This window comes from Zosterops lateralis (genome assembly GCF_965231275.1).
Source record: "Zosterops lateralis genome assembly, chromosome: 9".
Classification (NCBI taxonomy): Eukaryota; Metazoa; Chordata; class Aves; order Passeriformes; family Zosteropidae; genus Zosterops; species Zosterops lateralis.
The window spans coordinates 17638798-17657913 of record NC_139769.1 but is presented as its reverse complement, the minus strand read 5'-3'; the positions used below and the strand labels follow the sequence as shown (position 1 = coordinate 17657913).

The window sequence follows — 19116 nt, the reverse complement described above, 5'->3', positions numbered from 1 at the left end:
GAGAATTCAGAAGATTTTGTTCTCTGTACTGGAACAAGCAATTTCTGTCCCTACTTTCTGCAAATTAGTACTTTGGACTGGAATATTATTGACCAAGGTTCAAAATCAAAGACTTTATCCCTATTCCTTTCTTAAGTGCAGTGTGTGCCTTTATCTCTTTTATATTAGCTATCCTCAGGCAGGGCCCTACATCATCTGACATAGCTGCTCACTTCTTATTAATAATTAAATATTAACTATATGGGGAAGTGAAAGAGAATGAGTGGTCAGGTTGAGATGCCTGTTCAAAGGCATTCATTAATTCATAATGAAAGTTTAATGTATAATTATTCAAAAATAGATACTGATTAATTTAAACGTGACAGCTGAAGCTATGAAAATACCCAGACACTTAAAGTAATGAACAGTTTAACTGAGTATGCTGATCACCAGATTATCACTTCCACTGGGTTGCGAAATCTAGGATGAGATAACCAAGTCTGTGGCCCAGTCTCTGACCAGAGACTTCACCCTAACATGAGAAGTTTTCACTGAAAATAGTTCAAGTGACAACAAGGTTTTGCTTTGATAAGCCATTATTATCTCCACACAACATAAAAGAAAGCTCCAAAGTATTTTGTAGCAAAATTCCCATGGCAATTTCAGTTGACAGCAAAATTAAGAACAAAAAACATATGTAGGAATAAATAACATACAAAGTAAATAATTAAAATTTCCATGTTCTATACATGACTGAATTTTGTCTTAAAGTGAGACTAAAAGATGGGCAGACAGGATCCTATGGCATCATTTGCCTTAGGTTGTTTGAGGGTTACTAAAATTCCTCTTCCAGCATTCTGAGGTCACAGAGAGAAACACATGATAGAAGAGCTACAAGTTGTAGGCACCGTGAAGAGAGTGAAGGGCACTGCTCTAACACCTTCTCAATTGGCCGAAGGACAAAAGTGAGCTGGAGCTGGTGGTTGCACATCAAACCATCACAAAGCCACACACCGGCATTTCCTCAGTGCTTGGGGAGATATTCCATCTTTCACATCTGCTAGCAAGATCCTGTAATTTCACCACAACCCACAAATCATTAGCAATTTTTAAAGACGCAGTAGAAACTGTATTATATGCACATATCACATCTTCACCACAGTGGCTCAGGATAAACATGTGGGTAAAGTGACTCAATATAAATAAACAGGTCGTGCATGTTATATACATGTTGCATAATTACCAGAAATGAGGTAGCCTGTGGTAATAGCAATATTCAGCTTCACAATTGAAGGGTCACCCCTGTAAACATACCAGAAATACATAGTTACAGCCTAATTTGCAAAGGACATACACATCTCAAATACAATGCCCATCAGGACACATTCTTGCTTCATCAGTAAGAGATTATGCAATCTACTTAAGAAGTGTTCTAATCATAAAAGTGAATTCCTTTTCCACCCAGACACAAGACTAACTACCCTAATCAGGATCAACCCCTGCCTTGGCACAGAGACTGGCCCAAGAGCCTTGCTAGAGATTTGAACTGAAATCCAGCAAGTACTCTGAGCTGCCTTCTCAGGAAACTGAGGATAAAAGAGAACAGCCCAGTCGCTGTCTCTTAGCCTTTTAACTGATACTCTGTGTCTCCATTTTTATTTTCTGCCAGTGCTAAAACATTGGTAAGGACGACAAAAATATCTTGCTCAGCTGGTGCTTTTCATATTCATAATCAGATGGATGTTTATAGGGATAAACAGAGTAGAAGGATACGAAAGGAATTATTTGCCAGTTCTCTGGAGCCAAAGAACCTTTGAGCAAAAATGCTTTTCAGAGTGGTTTCCACACCTTCTATCCCTTCCATTTTGGTGCCAAACATTCAGCAGGCAAAGGTCTCAGTAGCACACACATAAGTTCAGCTCCTCTAGAATGTTCAACAAACCCAAATTTGTGAATACAGCTTAATAAAGGGAAGCCTCCACATTACAGCAAGAAATATTTGTTCTTCCCTCCACTGTCCTCTGTGCATTCCTACTTTGAGGAGTTTGGTAAGCAACTCTTTTTTCCTTTGCATAAGGATTGTAACTTATTTTTTTAATTAAATCGTGCAACTAATCTAGCTATGTTTTGTTATGTTTCATTTAAAAATGAATTGAGCTTCAAGCAACAGGTCAACAGATCCATAAAATGTGGACTGCTCTAGACAAGCTGTGAAAGCAATCCTTGTTGTAAACTTTTCCAGAAAAAAGGAACCTAACTGTGCTTACAGCCAACTCCAATGCAAAGTCTGCCTCAGCCAGAACACAGTAAAATACTATTACTTAACTATTCTTTTCTTAATCCTATTGGAATGGAGCAGTGGTAGAGATTTCCTGTATTATTACAATCTGATCACTAAATTATAAAGCTTTCTTAGTGTCTAAAACTAACTGTTCTCCCCAGTGAGAGGGTAGTTTACAGGAAATTAGGACTCACAAAACCAGAGTTCTGTTAGGTGAAGAAAAATCATTACTAGGAGAGTCGGTAATTCACTCCATCTCTTAATATTTGTCATAGAGGTTCTTTTAAATACAGCTTGAAACAGAACCATTTTTCCATGGCTTCAAAACTTGATTTCATGAGCTTCATATGTTGTGGGCTGAGTGCTTCTTTAGGTTTAGACATAGAGTATAGACAGATATGTTCTCATAACTTCAGCAGAAACTCTTTATGTAGAGCCCTCATGTTAGAGCTCCCAGCAGCAGCATCATAATTAAACTTCTAAGGGGTCCCAACACAGTTTAGAACATCACCACCAACACTCAAAAGCCTTCATATTCTCCAGAGAACAGGCAAAGGACTGAGTATATGAAACTGGTTCCTTGATAATGGTAGGTATGACTTAACTGGATGGGACAGGGAATGGTTTGCTTCCCTCCTTTTTTTCCCCAGTGAATGGTCACTTTCCATCAAACCTTCTCTAGGCTTTCCAAACCAACACTGCAACAATATACACAGCTGCACTGTCCATCTGTCACATCCCTTCAAGAAGAGTCCATGCTAGAATCCCAAATTATTTTCAATAAATGTAGAACTTAAAATTTAGGTCAGGAAATCTGGAAGATTTTAGACTATCTCCTTGAATGGAAGGTGCAATGGAATAAATGAGCCCTGATGTTTGCAGGCCAGTTTTGATGTAAGCAACAGCCCAGAGTGATAAACAGGGAGTGACTTGAATAAACAAATGGGAAGAACTATCTCCAGTGATTGCAAAGGAGGTATGTGTGGCAAATGAATTACACATGAACACACATGGGCAGATAGAACAAACAAAAGTCCATATGACTGACTTTCTTCAAACTTCTTTGCAGATAGTCATAAAATTCTAATCAAACATCAAACTTGAAAAACTGTAATGACTGTGAACAGTCATAGGAAGGACCCTGTTCTCCTATGAAGCTACTATTTAATCCACTTATTTACACCTTCTCCCTCTCCTTATCTGATCTCTACCACCTCCACATTTTCTACCATGTGATTCTCACCACCACAAAAACAATTTCTACATCATCTATGTTAGTCTCTAGTACATACAGAAAAAAAGGAAAAAATTTATGATAAGTCCTAGACCATCAAAAAATCACATACAATGCTGATGCTTCCCTGCAGCTTACCAATGCTCCAGTCTTTGTTAGGATCCACTGTATCTATTTTCAGGCATTACTTGACAGTAATACCACATTCTCTCTTCACTGAACCCAAACCCTTTGCAGGGTTCAGTGGAGAACTTCCACACAGATACACACTATCCAGATCTGCTACAGCTTTTAAATTTCACTTTAAAATGGTTACTGTAAATAGCAGAGTTTCAGTCATACTGACTTATAGTTACAGTTTATTCTTTAGTAATTTAATAAGCTATTTCAAATCAATTACTTGTATTTTATCTATTCCACTTCACAGAGACACATTGATCTAAGACATTAATACTGACACAATAGTTATCAAATTTTCAAACAGTACAAACGTAAAAATGAGCACATCACAAGTACATATTTTAATGGAAAATGAAACAATCATTCAGTACTTAATACACTGCAGGATTATTTTTTCTTCTTCTCAATTACGTTATTTTATTGTGCAACCACAACATGTATGTAACACGCCTTACCAGAGCCGGTCAGCATTAACAGCATCATCGTACAATAAAATATATAGGCAGAACCCTCCAACCACCAAGGCGTGGAATGTGGACACTGTCCTGAAAAAGAGATCACAGTCACCAGGAGGTACCGCCATTCACAACTTCCCATAGTGTGCTTAAGGATATTTCCAAAGGCATTCTCAACTGCATCTAGATACTTCTGTGGAAAACAATCATCTGTTCTCTATGCTACGTCCAATCACTTACAGAATGACAGGTGGGAAAAAACAGTCGGTAAGAAGGAATCCATTAGATTGGAGTGGGACTGGTGATATTAGATAAAATGTAGTCTTAAAAGTAACAGAGATCTAAATTTTCCTCCAATTATCCCATATATTAAAAAATCCTTAAAAACAGTATGACATCTGGCTCTCTAACAAGTGTTTTCTGTATTGTCACATTTGCTGGAAAATGTGTATGCAATTTCATACTCAGATTAGCCCAGGAGTCCTGCAACAGCAGGTTTCTCCTTTCAGGCACCAAATTGAAAGACTCATAGTAAGTCTAGTTTGGGTTTAGAAGGTAGCATTAAATGAAAAATTCTAACCTTCAGATAGAATTTCTAATGCATTTGAAGTAAATTCTGGTTTTCAAAGAGAAAACTTGTATAGCAATAGGTCGTAGCTGAGTACCCAAGGTATAACAGCTACAGGTTTATATCAGTTAACAGCTTTGTATCAGACAAGGGAAATCTAAAATATACGTCACAAGAATCAAAGTTGCCTTGTCCCCACCCGGGTACTAAACATTTTTTTTCCCCCCAAAGACATCAGTCTCCAGTTTACAGGCTGCATGCACAGTGTAGGTAAACTCTGCATGTTAAGAAACATGCACTTATAGAGAAATATCTATTTACAGAAGCCCCAGCAGGGTTTCTGCCAGCACACAAGCCAGGACCACTCCTGCCCTTTCAGTCCACTTGTATTCTTGGAAGGTAGAACAATGCAATGGGCATAGGTCCAAAATGTGTAACCTTCCTGCTCTAGCCATGGGTTTAACACAACTGTAAGCTGCACCTAATACTGTGCAGCTTCTATCTGCTTTCTCACTTTCCAAGTATAACTAGAAAGAAAAAAAATATCCATGAGAAAGTATCCATAGGAATATCCATAGGAATCCCAGATACTGTTTGAAAGATGAGCACTAAGTTCAGTGCTATGTGATTGGAAACTCTTCACACCATATTCACAGCACCAACAATATACACACAAATGAACAGATGCTGTTAGTTTTTATTCTTGTCTTTGTACATATTGAGTACACGTATTTGGAAGTCATTAATATTTTAGATGTCCTTAAGGCACTCTCAAGAGTCTAAGCTCTACCATGCAAGATTAGAAGAAAACATCTTACTTCCTGCAGAAGATTTTGCTAAGAAAGAGGTTATAATCCCTATTCCATTTCCAGAAGTTATATTATTATCTATTGGCAATAGAAAATTCTGTAACTTTTCATAAAAGAGATGGTATTTACAATTTGTTTCAAGAGTGTCATTGTGCTATTTTCAGCAGCTTTTTCAATAGTGTTCCAGAAAATTAATGGAGATTAGTATGAGTAGTAAAAAACTGGATGAGAACAGTTAATAATCATTACAGCACAGGCTGCACTTCTGCCCTCTCTTCTTTTAACAAAGAAAGAAAATTTAATTATCAGAATTTCAATGATAATTAATAGTTTAATTAAAAGGTCTACCCTTGTAACATAGGATTTAAAAAGATAGGAACTTTTCTTTCTTTTTAAAAATAAAGCACAGCATGCAATATTAGTGTCTGAGAAATACCTGGAATTTTTGAACTTGAGGAGAGGATAATGCTGCAAGAACGAAAATTTGTCCTAAAATATAGCTCATTAGTTTACAATTGTAATATATCTTTGAAGAGGCTGTTTATCTGAACTTTAGTGTTTAGAATACAAGCTGTATACAAGTAGAGCACTTGATAGGGGGAAAAGGAGCAGATTTCCTCCTTAACTCTGGACTTTGAAGCTTCTCCATTGAAGACGGGGCAGAAGAAGGAAAATAGTACAACAGTCCATTTTAATAAGGAATCTAGGTCAAGCTATCAAGCTCTGTACAATTCCTTGAAATTTTTGTCAAAGCTTGCATCCTTTAACTCCTCAGTAAGCTGCAGAAAGTTGCACTGCTAGGTTGCAGATTTTCTCCTTTATTATTGAATCTTCTTTTTTTTCCACAACTACTTAATAGCAATACAAGCATACATTATAGGAGAGGTGACAGGAATATATGCACAACTACCTGAAGAGTTATACTACATCTGAGACAAAATAAAGTTTTTAACTCGATTTGAGTATCCACATACTTTAGATGCCAGAAGAAATTACTTTATTAATTCGTAATTCTTGGAAGGTCAGAATGAACAAACTGACAGCATGGAAAATACAGTCAAGAGCTGCAGCTCAAATGCTTGATGACAAAGCCCTCTAAACTGTAACAATATATTTTCAATGCTACATCTCATTTCAGGCAGATGCCCTCTTCCAGACCCAGCTGAGCTGATAAAAATGCATAACCATCCTCTGTGCCAGTTTCCTTAGCACTGCCAACAGAATCATTTGTGTTTGCACTCCCTACACCAGTTCAATATAGGACAAAATAACAACCATCTACTTTAAAACAATTTAAATGAAACCAACTTATTTTACTGGGACATAGTAACTGCCTCTACCTGCAGAGCTTTCTGCAGAATAAATACATACTCATCTGCATTCTCTGAACTTGCAAGATACTCCTTGAGGCCTCTCTTCATTTTGGTGAAATACTGGAGTGACAGGGCAGTTGGACAAAACACTGTGGTTAGCAGAGCTGAAGTAACACAAGCACAGCTAGCCTTTCTTTCCCTTCATGCCCTCCTCAGTTATAAGACCCACAAAATACTGATGAACCAAGCTTTGTGTTTCATGCCTTCTAGCTCCTGAGCTGGATGAAGCCCAGGATCACAACCCATCTCTAACATCTACATCCTGCTATCAACGCCAAGGAAAAAAAAAATGTGCAGAGGTAAAAAAGGACATAATCGGGGGTACTGTATCAAGTTGAGCAGTTAAATACCTTATTACAAAGTAGCCCAGAGATTATGGAGCAGCCTATTTCTAGCACACTTGTGATGTGTAAATCAATTCACGTTATTATGCAAAGCACTACACCAGCATAGCGCTACCAGGCATGGGGTAAATTCTCATAAAGCCTATTATGCAATTCAAAGGCCATTTGATGTGGCTTATAGACAATAGTTCAGCTTCACACGGGAACAGTTCAGTTTACTTTCCCTGTCTGCCTCTATTGTTAATTGTAACAGAGAGACAAACCTAAGCTGCACTGATACTGTGAACTGGCACCCTACACAGTTGTTCTGGCAGATAGGTAATTATTCAAAGATGGAACTGAAATCAAGATGGTGCCCTTAAGAACACTGCAGTGGACATTTGCCAAATGGAAGGGCAAAGGTATTTGAGCTGCTAATGTTGCCTAGAACAATGGAAACAACTTTAAAAGTATACACCTGATACTAAACAGCACTGAAGAGGAATAAAAATGCAACTAATGCATTTTGAATGCAGTGGCAACCATACACAACACATTTTTGAGCTTTAAATTTGGGAAACATCTGAAAAAATATTTTAAAGTTGTTATAGGCAACTCAAAGTTATACTATACTAATTAATTTCAACTGGAGAATCAGTTACATATAGTAGTATGTTGCAAATTAAACCTCATTGATCATCCCATTTTCAACTACTATCTTATACTTCCTTTATGGCTTAAAAAACTCACAGGTCAAATCAGTTTCTAGAAGTCCTGTAACTGAGGAGACAAGTGAAATGCAGGTGGATCCACCCCAGTGATGGATGTACAGAAACATAAAGAGAGTGAGGAATGTTTTTGGACTAAGTTTCCACAACCCCTTCCTGCATGTGTACCCTGCCTCTGCTATAGCCTCCCCTTCCTCCTCCTGCAGTCTCCTTCCCCAACAACACACACATGAACCTGACTCTTCAATACTAAACCAAGGCTTCAATAAATTCCTTAGAAAATCTTAACCGATATAAAACTGTTTGTAGTGTAGTAGCACCAGCAGAACAGAGAGCAAACTGCTTTGCTCCCAAAAGCACGACCAGAGATACACTGGGATTTATAATAAATTGCAATCGTTTTAATTTTCATACATGTTTGGAAAGGAATTTTTTATCTCTTCTCTTTACTAGAAGCATCACAGAGCATCCCTTCAGCTTATTACCTCTCACCAGTCACTGTTTTATTTTTGTACTGATCTTCACTTGGGCATCACTGTCTAACAAAGCATTTAATGTACAAGTGTCAGCAATGCTGTGTTTCCATGAAGGGGCCTCAACATTTCACATGCATTGTTTGTTCAGTGCCTAGAGCCAGCCCTCTGATCTCTACAAACATTTAATTAATAGGATTTTCTTCAGTGTTACACATACACAGGTGGTTCAGGTGTCCATGATTTCAGGTAGGTCATTAACTATTGTTGTTTTGAACACTCTACCTTGAATTCCATTCGATCTTCCTTTTTTGGCTGAGATTGTTAAAACCAGGTGTTATTCGTGTTGACACCCAAGAACTTAAAACGTGGAACAGGAGCTGAAATACAGTAAAACTGACAACAGCAATGCCAATAGTCAGGTTGCTGAAGGAAGCCATTGTTCTTCAGCCTGTGAAGAGAAGCAGAAGATAATTTCACTCTATTCTCCCTTTAACTATTTTAAACAAACACAGAAAGTGTTTTTGACAGCAAACTTATCAATAGAAATATTATTCACTAGAAGATTCTACCTGTTCAATGTTTCTACTTAAGCATTAACAGCATAAAAGTACGCTCAAACTTTTAGATACACAAGTTACATTTTGGGTTTTTTTAACATTTGCATATTATATGTTTTTGTGGCCTAAAACTGCATGTACTTTATCTACACCAAAAGGGCAGTGAAGACCAGTGACCAGGGCAACTGCCAGCTCTGATGCCTCCACTCCTCTTCCAAGAACCTCTGAAGTTAAAACTTGTTTCATTATTGCCAGATTGACTGTTGCCAACAAAATTTTCAAAGGCAACAGTGATATCAGATAAGCACAGAAGAAAGGTCTTTGGGTCAGCCCAGAGAATCAGTAGCCTCACTGCAGGTCTGGTTGTACACCTTCCAGAGACAGTGGTTCCCAATTCACACTGTTCAGTCGAGAGCTCACCCTTGTGCCAGCCTGTGGGCCATCACATCCGAGCTCTCTTCCTTCACTAAACTCTAACCTTTGCACGTTTTCACACACAGGGGAAAGCTTCCTATCATCAGAGCTGATTGGCTTTTTGGTTGCTGGATGTTCAGCTATTTTGTGAGGTCTAAATACCAAAACAATTCCAAATATAAGTGTCAGTCTCTAAATGCTTCAGTCATTTTTCCTGAGTCGACAGTATTTGCAACACAGAATGGTATTTTCCCAGAAGCCACAAACTTGTGACATGCATCTCCAATTTGACAGTGAAATGGTTCACACTCCAAGACTGGCAGAAGTTGCAAACTCAAAAAATGTCAATTATATTAAGTTGAACTGCAAAGGAGGAAAAAGCCAAATGGCTTCATTTCAAATATTTAAATAATTATTTTAATAACTATAAAAAATGACTGTTACTTATTTCAGTTTTACTTAAGAAAATACCTAAAAACAAAATTAAGACTTTCAGTACAGCATAATTTGATGTTAATGGTCAGCAAAAGTGATACAATGCTATAATACATTTATGTCCACCTTTATTTCACATGCATTACAGAATGAGTGAACATGCCTTAGATTTTTGAAATTGTGTCTGCATTGCAGATGGTAAGAAACTTGAATTTCAGGAGGAAAAAACAGAGGAAAAAAGTCCACCATAATAACAAAATAATAACTTTTTAAAAAATTAAGTACAACATTCTCACTTTGGGGTGTAAATGGAGAGTATATTGAAACACAGAGACCAGAAAAAATACACTTTCATCTTCAAAGATTTAGAAGCAGAAAGTTGGTCTCGAATTTTTTCTCCTTTACCTCTTTCTTTTCTATTTATTCTCCCAGAACTGACAACAATAAAACTTCCTCTGACTAGTACCCACAGAGCCGAATGTATAAAAACAGAATGCAGGACAAATAAGGGCAGATTTGCTGAGTGAAACCTGCCTCTGTCATGTAGACTTCAAGTGCTTACTTCAGACCAGCTTTAATTCTGTCCTAGGGATTCCACAATTCTTGGAACATATTTGATGTGCTCCTAGGGCCTATCTTCCTGCCCAGTTGAACCCAAAAGGAATCCAGCTTCCATGCTCTGGGACAGCTACACAACACAAATCACAGGGGGCGATCAGAAGATTCAGTTCATAAATGCATTTTTAATCCAAACTAAAATTTTTATGTACACACACTGCAGTGTATTGCATCAAACTAATTGATTCCAGTTGTTTTCTGATGACCTGTTCTAGTGCAGCAGCATGTAAGTCCTGCATACTTTTTAATGTTACTCTATCAAAACTTCCAATTTCAATTACAATCCTGAATATTCAGTATTCTCAATTCTCCACATACTTCTCCATTTGCCTCCACTGACCAAGAAGTCACAAAGTACAAACCAAACTTTATATCCTTTTCACGTAGCATAAAGTACCAGAGACAATGGGTGTTAAGCTCAATTTTCTAAAACATTTGAAGGAATAAAATGATTTACTATCTAGCAGTTTAAACACACTGAGAAGCACTGTATTGTGTCCAGTTCCAGATTCTAACCCCGGGGACAAAACTTCGTTATTGCATTATCTCATTTGTAGCAACCAAGATTTCTCTATCACCATGTAAAGGAAAAAAAAAAAAATCAGTTGGATTAATTAATGCAGGAAGCCAAACTCCAGGTTAAGTACAATTCCCTTAAGAAAAATAGCAAAACCACAGAGCATTAACCACACCTACTTAATCCTTTTGAGTAAAATATAGCAATTCTCATGATGCTACATCTTCTTCATCTGCAGTGACTACACTAGTATCTCTGAGTTTCAAAGACACTGACATAATCTCTTGGACAAAAGAAAACCATGTTTCGTTTTGTTTCTTTAGTATCAGAAGATTATATTAGGTAACTAATGTTTCAGCTTTTGACAGGTGTTCACTTCAGTACAGATTATGGAATTAAACCTTGCAAGCATCCCTTGAAAGAAATGCATTAGAAGACTAATCTTTCTCCTAAGGAGCCTGTGGGGGGAACGCAGTTTTAAACAAGGTATCAGCATGGAAAGTGCATGGTCTGGCTTTCAGCAAATGCAGAACCATGATGCCCATGAAGGAGAACAGTACAATGGTTTTAGAGATGAAGAGGGGCAGACGAAAAATTAATCACTAAGCCTCTGTGGCTGGTCTCACAGATGCTCAAGTTTTGCAAGCCTGATTTCATATATGCGTATCAAGATGTTGTTTAATTTATGTTTTACCTCAGTAGTTAATAGTGTCATATTTCAATTCAATTCAAGGACCAGGTGTAAATAAAGAATTTCACATGTGTTCAACTACAAACATTGTCTCATACCTATAGGTTATTTTCTTCTATCTCTAGGTAGTTTTCAACTGTATCCCATTTAACATGAAAATTTACTGAGGTTTACCAGATTTTCTTTTCATTTAAAAGAAAAAACATGTTGCTGAACCTAAACAGCTTGCTGTATTGTGCTTGTTGACTTTAGACAAGCACAATTAGCTTCTGGTTACAATTTTCCTTAACAGAGGCCAGACAGTAAGCCAGGCAGCTTCAACTACACTGTGGGGTTTTTTTTCCAAGTATCTTCTTGTAGCTGTACAGCAAAGTCTGATCAAGATACAGAACTTCATGGATTATGTAGGAGCAGACACTTTATCACCCAAATTGCATAGTCATTGATTACTGTTCTGTCAGCTGATACGGGGTTTGAGCTAATGGGAGGCTGGCTGGGGAGGAGGTTTAGTGTAACTACTTTGTAATGCAGAAAAAACAGTATTATATACAGGTTGGTCCTTCACCATTAGTATTTGCCTTGCTTACCCAAAATTACTGTCTTAACCATTACGTTAGACAGTTACTGTCTAACTACATGTGATCAGAACTTCACTCTTCTAGCTTTTCAGTGGAGTCTTTAGGTAAATAAATATTACCAAACACTTGAAACTAACACTCTTCAGCAAGATATTGCTTACATGCCTAATGTTATTTCAAATTACTGTATTGACCCAATAATTTTGAAAAGGTTAATAACACAGATTTTTTTCACCATATACCATAAGAGCTAAAAATATGTTGGTTTTCATTTGCTGTTAACACGCAGTGGCTTTCCTGCAGTTTTGTTTCTACTTGAAATTTAGAATTAAAAACAATATCCATTCACCCAATAGGATAACACTATGAACTCCCGACAGAAACAAGTTGGCACTTCATGAAAGAGGATAAAGGAGCGGGAAAGTTATCAAGTGTTATACCAGCAAAAGCATTTAGCATTTACACTCTCCTCATCTTACTGTTTCCACATCAATTTTTCACACCATAAAAATAAGAAATGTAACAGTATAGCCACAAGACACGGTAAGAAGGTGCAGTAAAAGGTTTAAGGCCTACAGCCCTTACTTTCTTCTAGGCTGGATTTCAAGATGAGTTGGATCAATTTCCAAACAAGATTACACCGTAAAGCTGCTACTGATACCAGGACATCGCATCAAGTAAGTCCTGTGCTCTCCTGATCCGCTTAAAACTGAAAGCCAAATCCAATAGCTGTAAAACTTGTCAAGACCATTCTGCAGAGAGCGACACTGGACTACTGACAGTTTCCACATTTTACAGTAAGCTCAGTAATAAAACATCTGCAGTGCTGGAGCTTGGCTGTGCTCTCGGTTCTCAATGGCAGTTCCTATTCGTTTGAGATCTTACTCAGCTCAGCAAGCAGCGTTAAGGAGAAACACAACAAAATTCAAGCTACTCACGCTTAAGTCGTCCCCTTTTCTATTTAAGGCCATTCACACCCTAAACTCCACTCAGCTTTCTGCTCTTAGAACACCAAAGCAGCCGGCAGACAAAGCACGCTTCTTACAAAGCCGGGGTACTCCGGGTGAAGTGGCCGCTGCGATAGCATTTACCGGATCTCCTCAAACCCCGCCAGCGGTCTGGAGTCGCAAAGCCCCCGGGAGGGACCCGCCCAGACTCGGTGGGCGCGGAGGGCCCGGCTGACCCGCGGGACGTGCCCCGAGCCGGGCATTACCTCGCCGTGCCGGTCCCGCGGCGCCTGCCGTTCGCACCGGCCCCGAGCGCCCGCCGGGCGGGCAGGAGAGCACAGCGGCGGGCGGGAGCGCGCAGGAGGGCACAGGCAGCGGGCGGGAGCGCGCAGGAGGGCACAGGCAGCGGGCGGGAGCGCGCAGGAGGGCACAGGACAGCACAGCAGCGGGCAGGCAGCGCGCACCCTCGGCGCTCGCTCCGGCCAGGCGCTGCCGCGGCGGCGGGAGGAGGCGGCTCCGCGCCGCCCTGCGCTGTCAGCGCGCCACCGCCTGCGGCCCTCGGCCCCCGGGGCCGCCCCGCGCCGAGGGAGGGACGGGGCCGCTCCGCGCAGCCCCGCGGGGCGGGGGAAAGGGGCTGCGCCGTCCCCGCCCCGCCAGCCCCGGCCTCTCGGCGCCCCAGCGCCTTCCCTCCCCGCCCGCCGCACCTGGGAGCGGGGCTACGGGGGCTGCGGCGCCGCCTCCTCCTCCTCCATGCCTTCCCCGCCGCGTCGGGGACGGGACAGCCCTTCCCGGGCGCAGGATGCTCCGGCGGGGATCGCGTTACGGCAACCGTAGCCTTAAAGGGGCCGAGCCGCCGCTGCCACCTGCCGCCGGGCTCCGCTCGCCGCCTCCGAGGGGCTGCGGCTTGTCCGGACCCTCCTCCCTCCCTCCCTCCCGCCCGCCCCGCGCCGGAGGCCGCCGCCCCCTCTCGCAGCCGCCCCCGCACAGAGCCGCGCAGAGCGGGCTCGGCAGCGCACGGAGACCGCCCGGGACCGTCCCGCAGCCCCTCGGCGCGGCCCGAGCGCAGCCGCGGTGACAGCGCACGGCCGGGACCGCCCCGGGGGCAGCGGGCCCCGCCGGCCACCCCTGCTGCCACCCCTGCTGCCACCCCTGCTGCCACCGCCGCCCCTGCGAGCTGCCACCGTGGGCACACTGGGCTCGGAGCGCTGCGGAATGCACAGGGTGGCTGTGCTGGAGCGGGATAAAGGCCAGTCAGGCATAGCACCCCACCTTCCAACAACATTTTGGTTACTGTGTGCTTCACTAACACAGCCCGGTTTGTCTAAAATATGTCACGGGAAAAATGCTGATGTGACCGTTTGTGCCCCAGGAATCCATTTACGCACTCCTTGGGACTCTGTACACAGAGAGTCATGGGGAACACACCCAACACAGGGAGAACGCGTATTGCCGATACTTGTAATTTACTAAATTCAGTGCTGTGATTTATGACAAATTTTTTTTTATTTTACATTTTTGAACTGTTGTGTTAAAAAACATATGCAATTTATGCTGAGAAAATTAAATATGATAGATATAGTCTTTCACCGACTAGAAAATGTAATGGTCATGACTGTTCCTCTTGGTGTTCTGCTATCATCCACATCCTAAACCACCCCAACCTTACATTTCCATTAATGATTTCTGATCGATAAATTAAAAATTCTCCTCTAGCAAGATAATGATGAAAGTATTAATATATATCTCACCCTATAGTTTCTCACCCACTATGTACACTGATCTCTCTTGCAAAACATCTCCCACAACAGGAATGCTGTGGCTTAAGCCTGAACAGAAACTGATGTTGCCTTGCCTTAATGTGCCGACCTGCAAAGCACAGAAACACAGGTGCTGATTAATGAGGCGCTGAGCCATTCCCGCTGCAGGAGTGGGACCCTGTGGGAGGTGGGCAGGGCACACCGCCAGTACCTCTAACTGTTTCCAGCCAGCCTGGCGTAATCCATTGCTGGGCATGAACCAACTGCCAGGTGTTTGTGTAAACATCGGAACTACTGAAGTTTGATTTCTGGTAGACTTGTGTCTTATGACTGACCAGCTTTTGAATTGATTTTTGTTAACAAAATTTTACGAGATGTCCTGACAAGTGAGGGGAACCCGTTCCTGCTTCCAATCTCCTTCCATTTCAAAAACAGATGGACAAATAAAGACAGCAATACCATATCACAACACAATATCGACACAATCACTCAATTTCTTAGTGAAATTAAGTTTAAAACCTCATGGTTTACTCTGATGTTATATCATTCCTGATATAAATTAATATTTCAGCTTATTTTCTACTACATCTGCAATATTTAGTGAATCAGAACAGCCACTAAATCTTAAGAACTCCATGGTAGGATCATTAACTTTCAAGATGACATAAACCATAAAAATTTCAAGAGAATTTTTTTCTTCATTAATTCACCTTCCAAAGAACACTTTTTGCTTAATACATTATCGGTGACTTTGAAGTTCCATTACATATATTCCTTGCTCTGTTTAGCTGTGACACCAGTAATCCACATGGACAAAGCAGTGGATTTCTGGGGTGACAGAGGACCTGCAGTGCAGTAAAGGGACAAATGCTTGTCCTCAGGCCTGAAGGCACTGGCAAGGACTCTTTCCTCTCATGGTTAAGAAGCAAAGGCCAAAGGCTCTGAACAACAAGCTCTGGCAGATTTAGCTGCTGTGCTTCGAGATGTGATTTCTCTCAGCTGCCTGAGGTCATGATCATTCTAGGAGAGTACAACAATAAAAGTAGGTACTCTTTTAACATGCCAGCCTGTGACCTGGAGTCTCCACTGTAAGAGTGTGGTAATACCTAACAGCAGAGTAAAATAAACACTTGAGAGTGGTAATGTCTTAAACTGAACTGGTAACTGCCACAGACCACTTATCAGGGCTCTAAGCCTCAAAACAACCCATTCTATTATGCACTTACAGGTTAAGAGGCATCAAGAAAACAAATCAGACTCTCCCAAGGCTCTGTATCTGGCCTGTGTAGCACACAGCCTACCAAAAATTCCTTTGGCCCAGTGTGGCTGCGTGGGTGAAAGAAACGAGTTTGTCCTGCCTCGCTGCTCTCTCCTTGGCCTGAGATCAGCACGTTGTTGAGCACACAGCAGATCATGACCAGAGGCAATGGCCTCTTTCACCAGCCCCATAAGACGTGCTGGGTTGAGAGCTGCTGACTGTAAAGCTGAGAATGGTGATGCACTGAGGATTCCTGACTGGCAACTGCTCTCCACATGAGCATACAGCAAGGTACTTCTCACACTTTTGACAAAAAAAAATTGCAAACAAAAAAAACCACTAGCTATGGGCAACCATAAAGGCATTGCAGTAGAAGGGAGACCTGTAGACATGGTTAGATATGGCTACCATATCCAGGTTGCCTTAGATTGGTTGTCTGTCCTCTTTTCCAACCAGAATTGTTTTTCAGGGATTTTGAGAACTCTGTATGTCTAGGATTCTTGGTATCTAATAATCTCATCATGCTATTGCATACATGCAGCAGTCTCAACCTTGGATGTCCCATGTCCAGCAATCCCAGAGACCTCAGAGCAAACACCATAGGTCCATATTCTATAAGCAGTGTAATGCCAACTAAGGAAGTGCTCTACCACTCCTACAAAGTGTTACGTGAACAGACCATACAATTATTTTGGGCATTTCCAGCAAGTCCTAAAAGTATAAGGCTTACCTTATACCCTATAGTATAAGGCATACCTGCATGATGCAACTAGTACACCTTTTTCTGCACCAGAAATAGAGTAGCCAAAGGGTGGGATAAAGAGCCACATCACAGCCAACTGGCTGCTGTACAGTGACCACAATCTGCTTTCACAACTAATACACTTCTTCCTCCCTCCCTTGTGATGTGCAGCCACCACCTTCCAGCTGCTGCAAAGCAAAGGTGCCCCTGCTAAATGGCAACTGCCAAGAAATTTCCTCAGTAACAGCTGCAACTTCCAAAGTCAAACTTCAGAACAGAATGGAAGTACTGGCAATGGGCTTGCTAAGGGGAGCTGCATAACAAAGATTTAACAGCACAAGGCAAAAAGTAATAGTATATTCCATGTCAACACATGCACAGCAAAGGAAGGCAGGTATCACAATAGCATTTGGAACTAGCAGCATAATTCTGTTGGCTTCTGCTGAATCATCTTATTTGTACTATGTAAGAGAAAAATAGGGCTGTGTTTTTCATCTGTCCTTTAATTACAATAAAACTTCTTGATTGATGATTTTCAACTTCTTGTCAATTAGACCCATTAATTCCATAAATGAAGAGCAAATTTGGATAAAATGGATGGGATTTGTTACAACAGGATAGTAACTGGAAGGCAGCCCAACACAAGAAAGTAAAAGTCTGCAGTAATCTATCCTCAGCTGAGTTGTACACACCTGTTCCATACCCTTCTCCTTCTGGAATTACTTTCAGTGGCACTTCAGATATGGTAAAAATTTGTTGTCAGATGACTGCTCCCAGTAAAATCTGCAAGAGGGATGTGACCATGAAAGAAAAATACACAGTAACCTTTCCAAAGTATGCCTGTAATTTCAGAATCGTGCTTTCCCAGAGCTGAGCCTCCTTCTGCCAAGAATGAAGCCTTTATCATGGCTGCTGCACTGGGAAGTGAGACAAAGGTGAGAAAGCAAAATACTTCTAGAGCATTTGAAGATTATTTCAATTGTGGTTTTAAATTTACACAGGATGTAACTAACCTCTCTGTCTGAATTTACCCACTGTAGTAAGAATAGATCTTAATGAATGTTTAAAAACTCAGCAGTTTATGAAAGAAATTATGTAACATGATGTTGTAGAAGGAGTGGATTGAATTCAGTGACCTAAAAAATGCTTACATTTATTTCTGTCTTAGGAATTTCCTAGGTCTACCTGTCAGCAGTAGGATATATTCCAAGAAAATCAATTATACATGTAAGCAAAAATATCATGGAGATTAAAGAACATATGAAAGAGCAAGCACAACTCTTCTTTCACAATACTGTGAATCAAGAGTAACTTCACTGAAGCCAATGAGCTACAGTGGTGTGAGTGAAAAAAGAACCAACTCCATTGTCTGAAAATTACTCAGGCCACCCATGGAGTCCAATCACAGGAACTGCAGGCAGCTAATATTGCAGCATTTAATTCAGAAAACTCAAGACTGAAAAGAGGAGAATGACAACAGAGGGTTTGAATTTGGTTTTGGTCAAAAACCCCCACAAAAAATAGCAAGAAAATGGTGAATGGAACAGGAAAAATAATATTCAATTTCTAAAAAATCCTCCCTCTCTAAAAATAATTTGCATAGACCAGAGAACAAATCTGTATGCTTTGGGTTTTGGTTTTTTTTTAACACCCTGCAGGTATCCAGTTAACAGTGGCTGAGCTGTATGCTTCCCTGAAGGGAAAGTGTTATCTTGGCTTTCCAAATAGCAGACACATTTTGTGAGTTGATGCATACTGTGCTACACCTACTCAAATGAGTGCTGCAGAACAAGTGTCACACCTTTCCAGCACAGGTCACTGTAACATATCCTATCACATCTTTAGGTAGTAATGTACCTTCACTTTCCCTGCTTTAGTTTACTCCCTCTAAACACACACTCCATTTTTTGTCTGAGGTCAGTGAGTTTAACTTTTCCAGCTCCTGTCACCTCCCACTTGAGAGTGCATTTCTGCCAGTAGTACTTACTGTCCATAGGAGAACAAAGGCTTGTTTCTGCAAAGCTGTCTGTTCATGAATCTTTTCCTGTCCCTTCTTCAGTTTTCTTCCAGTTTTTCTGTCTTCTCCATTTATGTCTCTCATCACAAGCTGTCTCTTTCATGTGTTTACACCTCACCTACAGCATTACCCTCTCCATTGGTATTATTGTCCTGATTATAACTGTCCAGAAGCTACTG

At 40.9% G+C, this 19116-nt stretch overlaps 1 protein-coding gene across 4 annotated transcripts in view; it reads right to left on the bottom strand.

The window, feature by feature from the left end:
- Window positions 1-19116, bottom strand: part of LOC310912784 (TLC domain-containing protein 4-B-like) — a 29788-nt gene extending 10672 nt beyond the window's left edge. Inside the window, exons 1-4 of one of the 4 annotated variants that reach the window (XM_083867601.1) lie at window positions 18908-19116; window positions 8689-8854; window positions 4130-4219; window positions 1223-1281 (exon numbers count right to left, since the gene is read on the bottom strand). In XM_083867601.1, coding sequence (XP_083723727.1) covers window positions 1223-1281; window positions 4130-4219; window positions 8689-8843 — 304 coding nt within the window. In that variant the 5' untranslated portion in view covers window positions 8844-8854; window positions 18908-19116. Of the gene's footprint in view, window positions 1-1222; window positions 1282-4129; window positions 4220-8688; window positions 8855-10374; window positions 10482-13429; window positions 13451-13867; window positions 14027-18907 lie in introns of those variants that run through there. The other 3 variants (XM_083867599.1, XM_083867602.1, XM_083867600.1) reach the window with 3 other exon arrangements.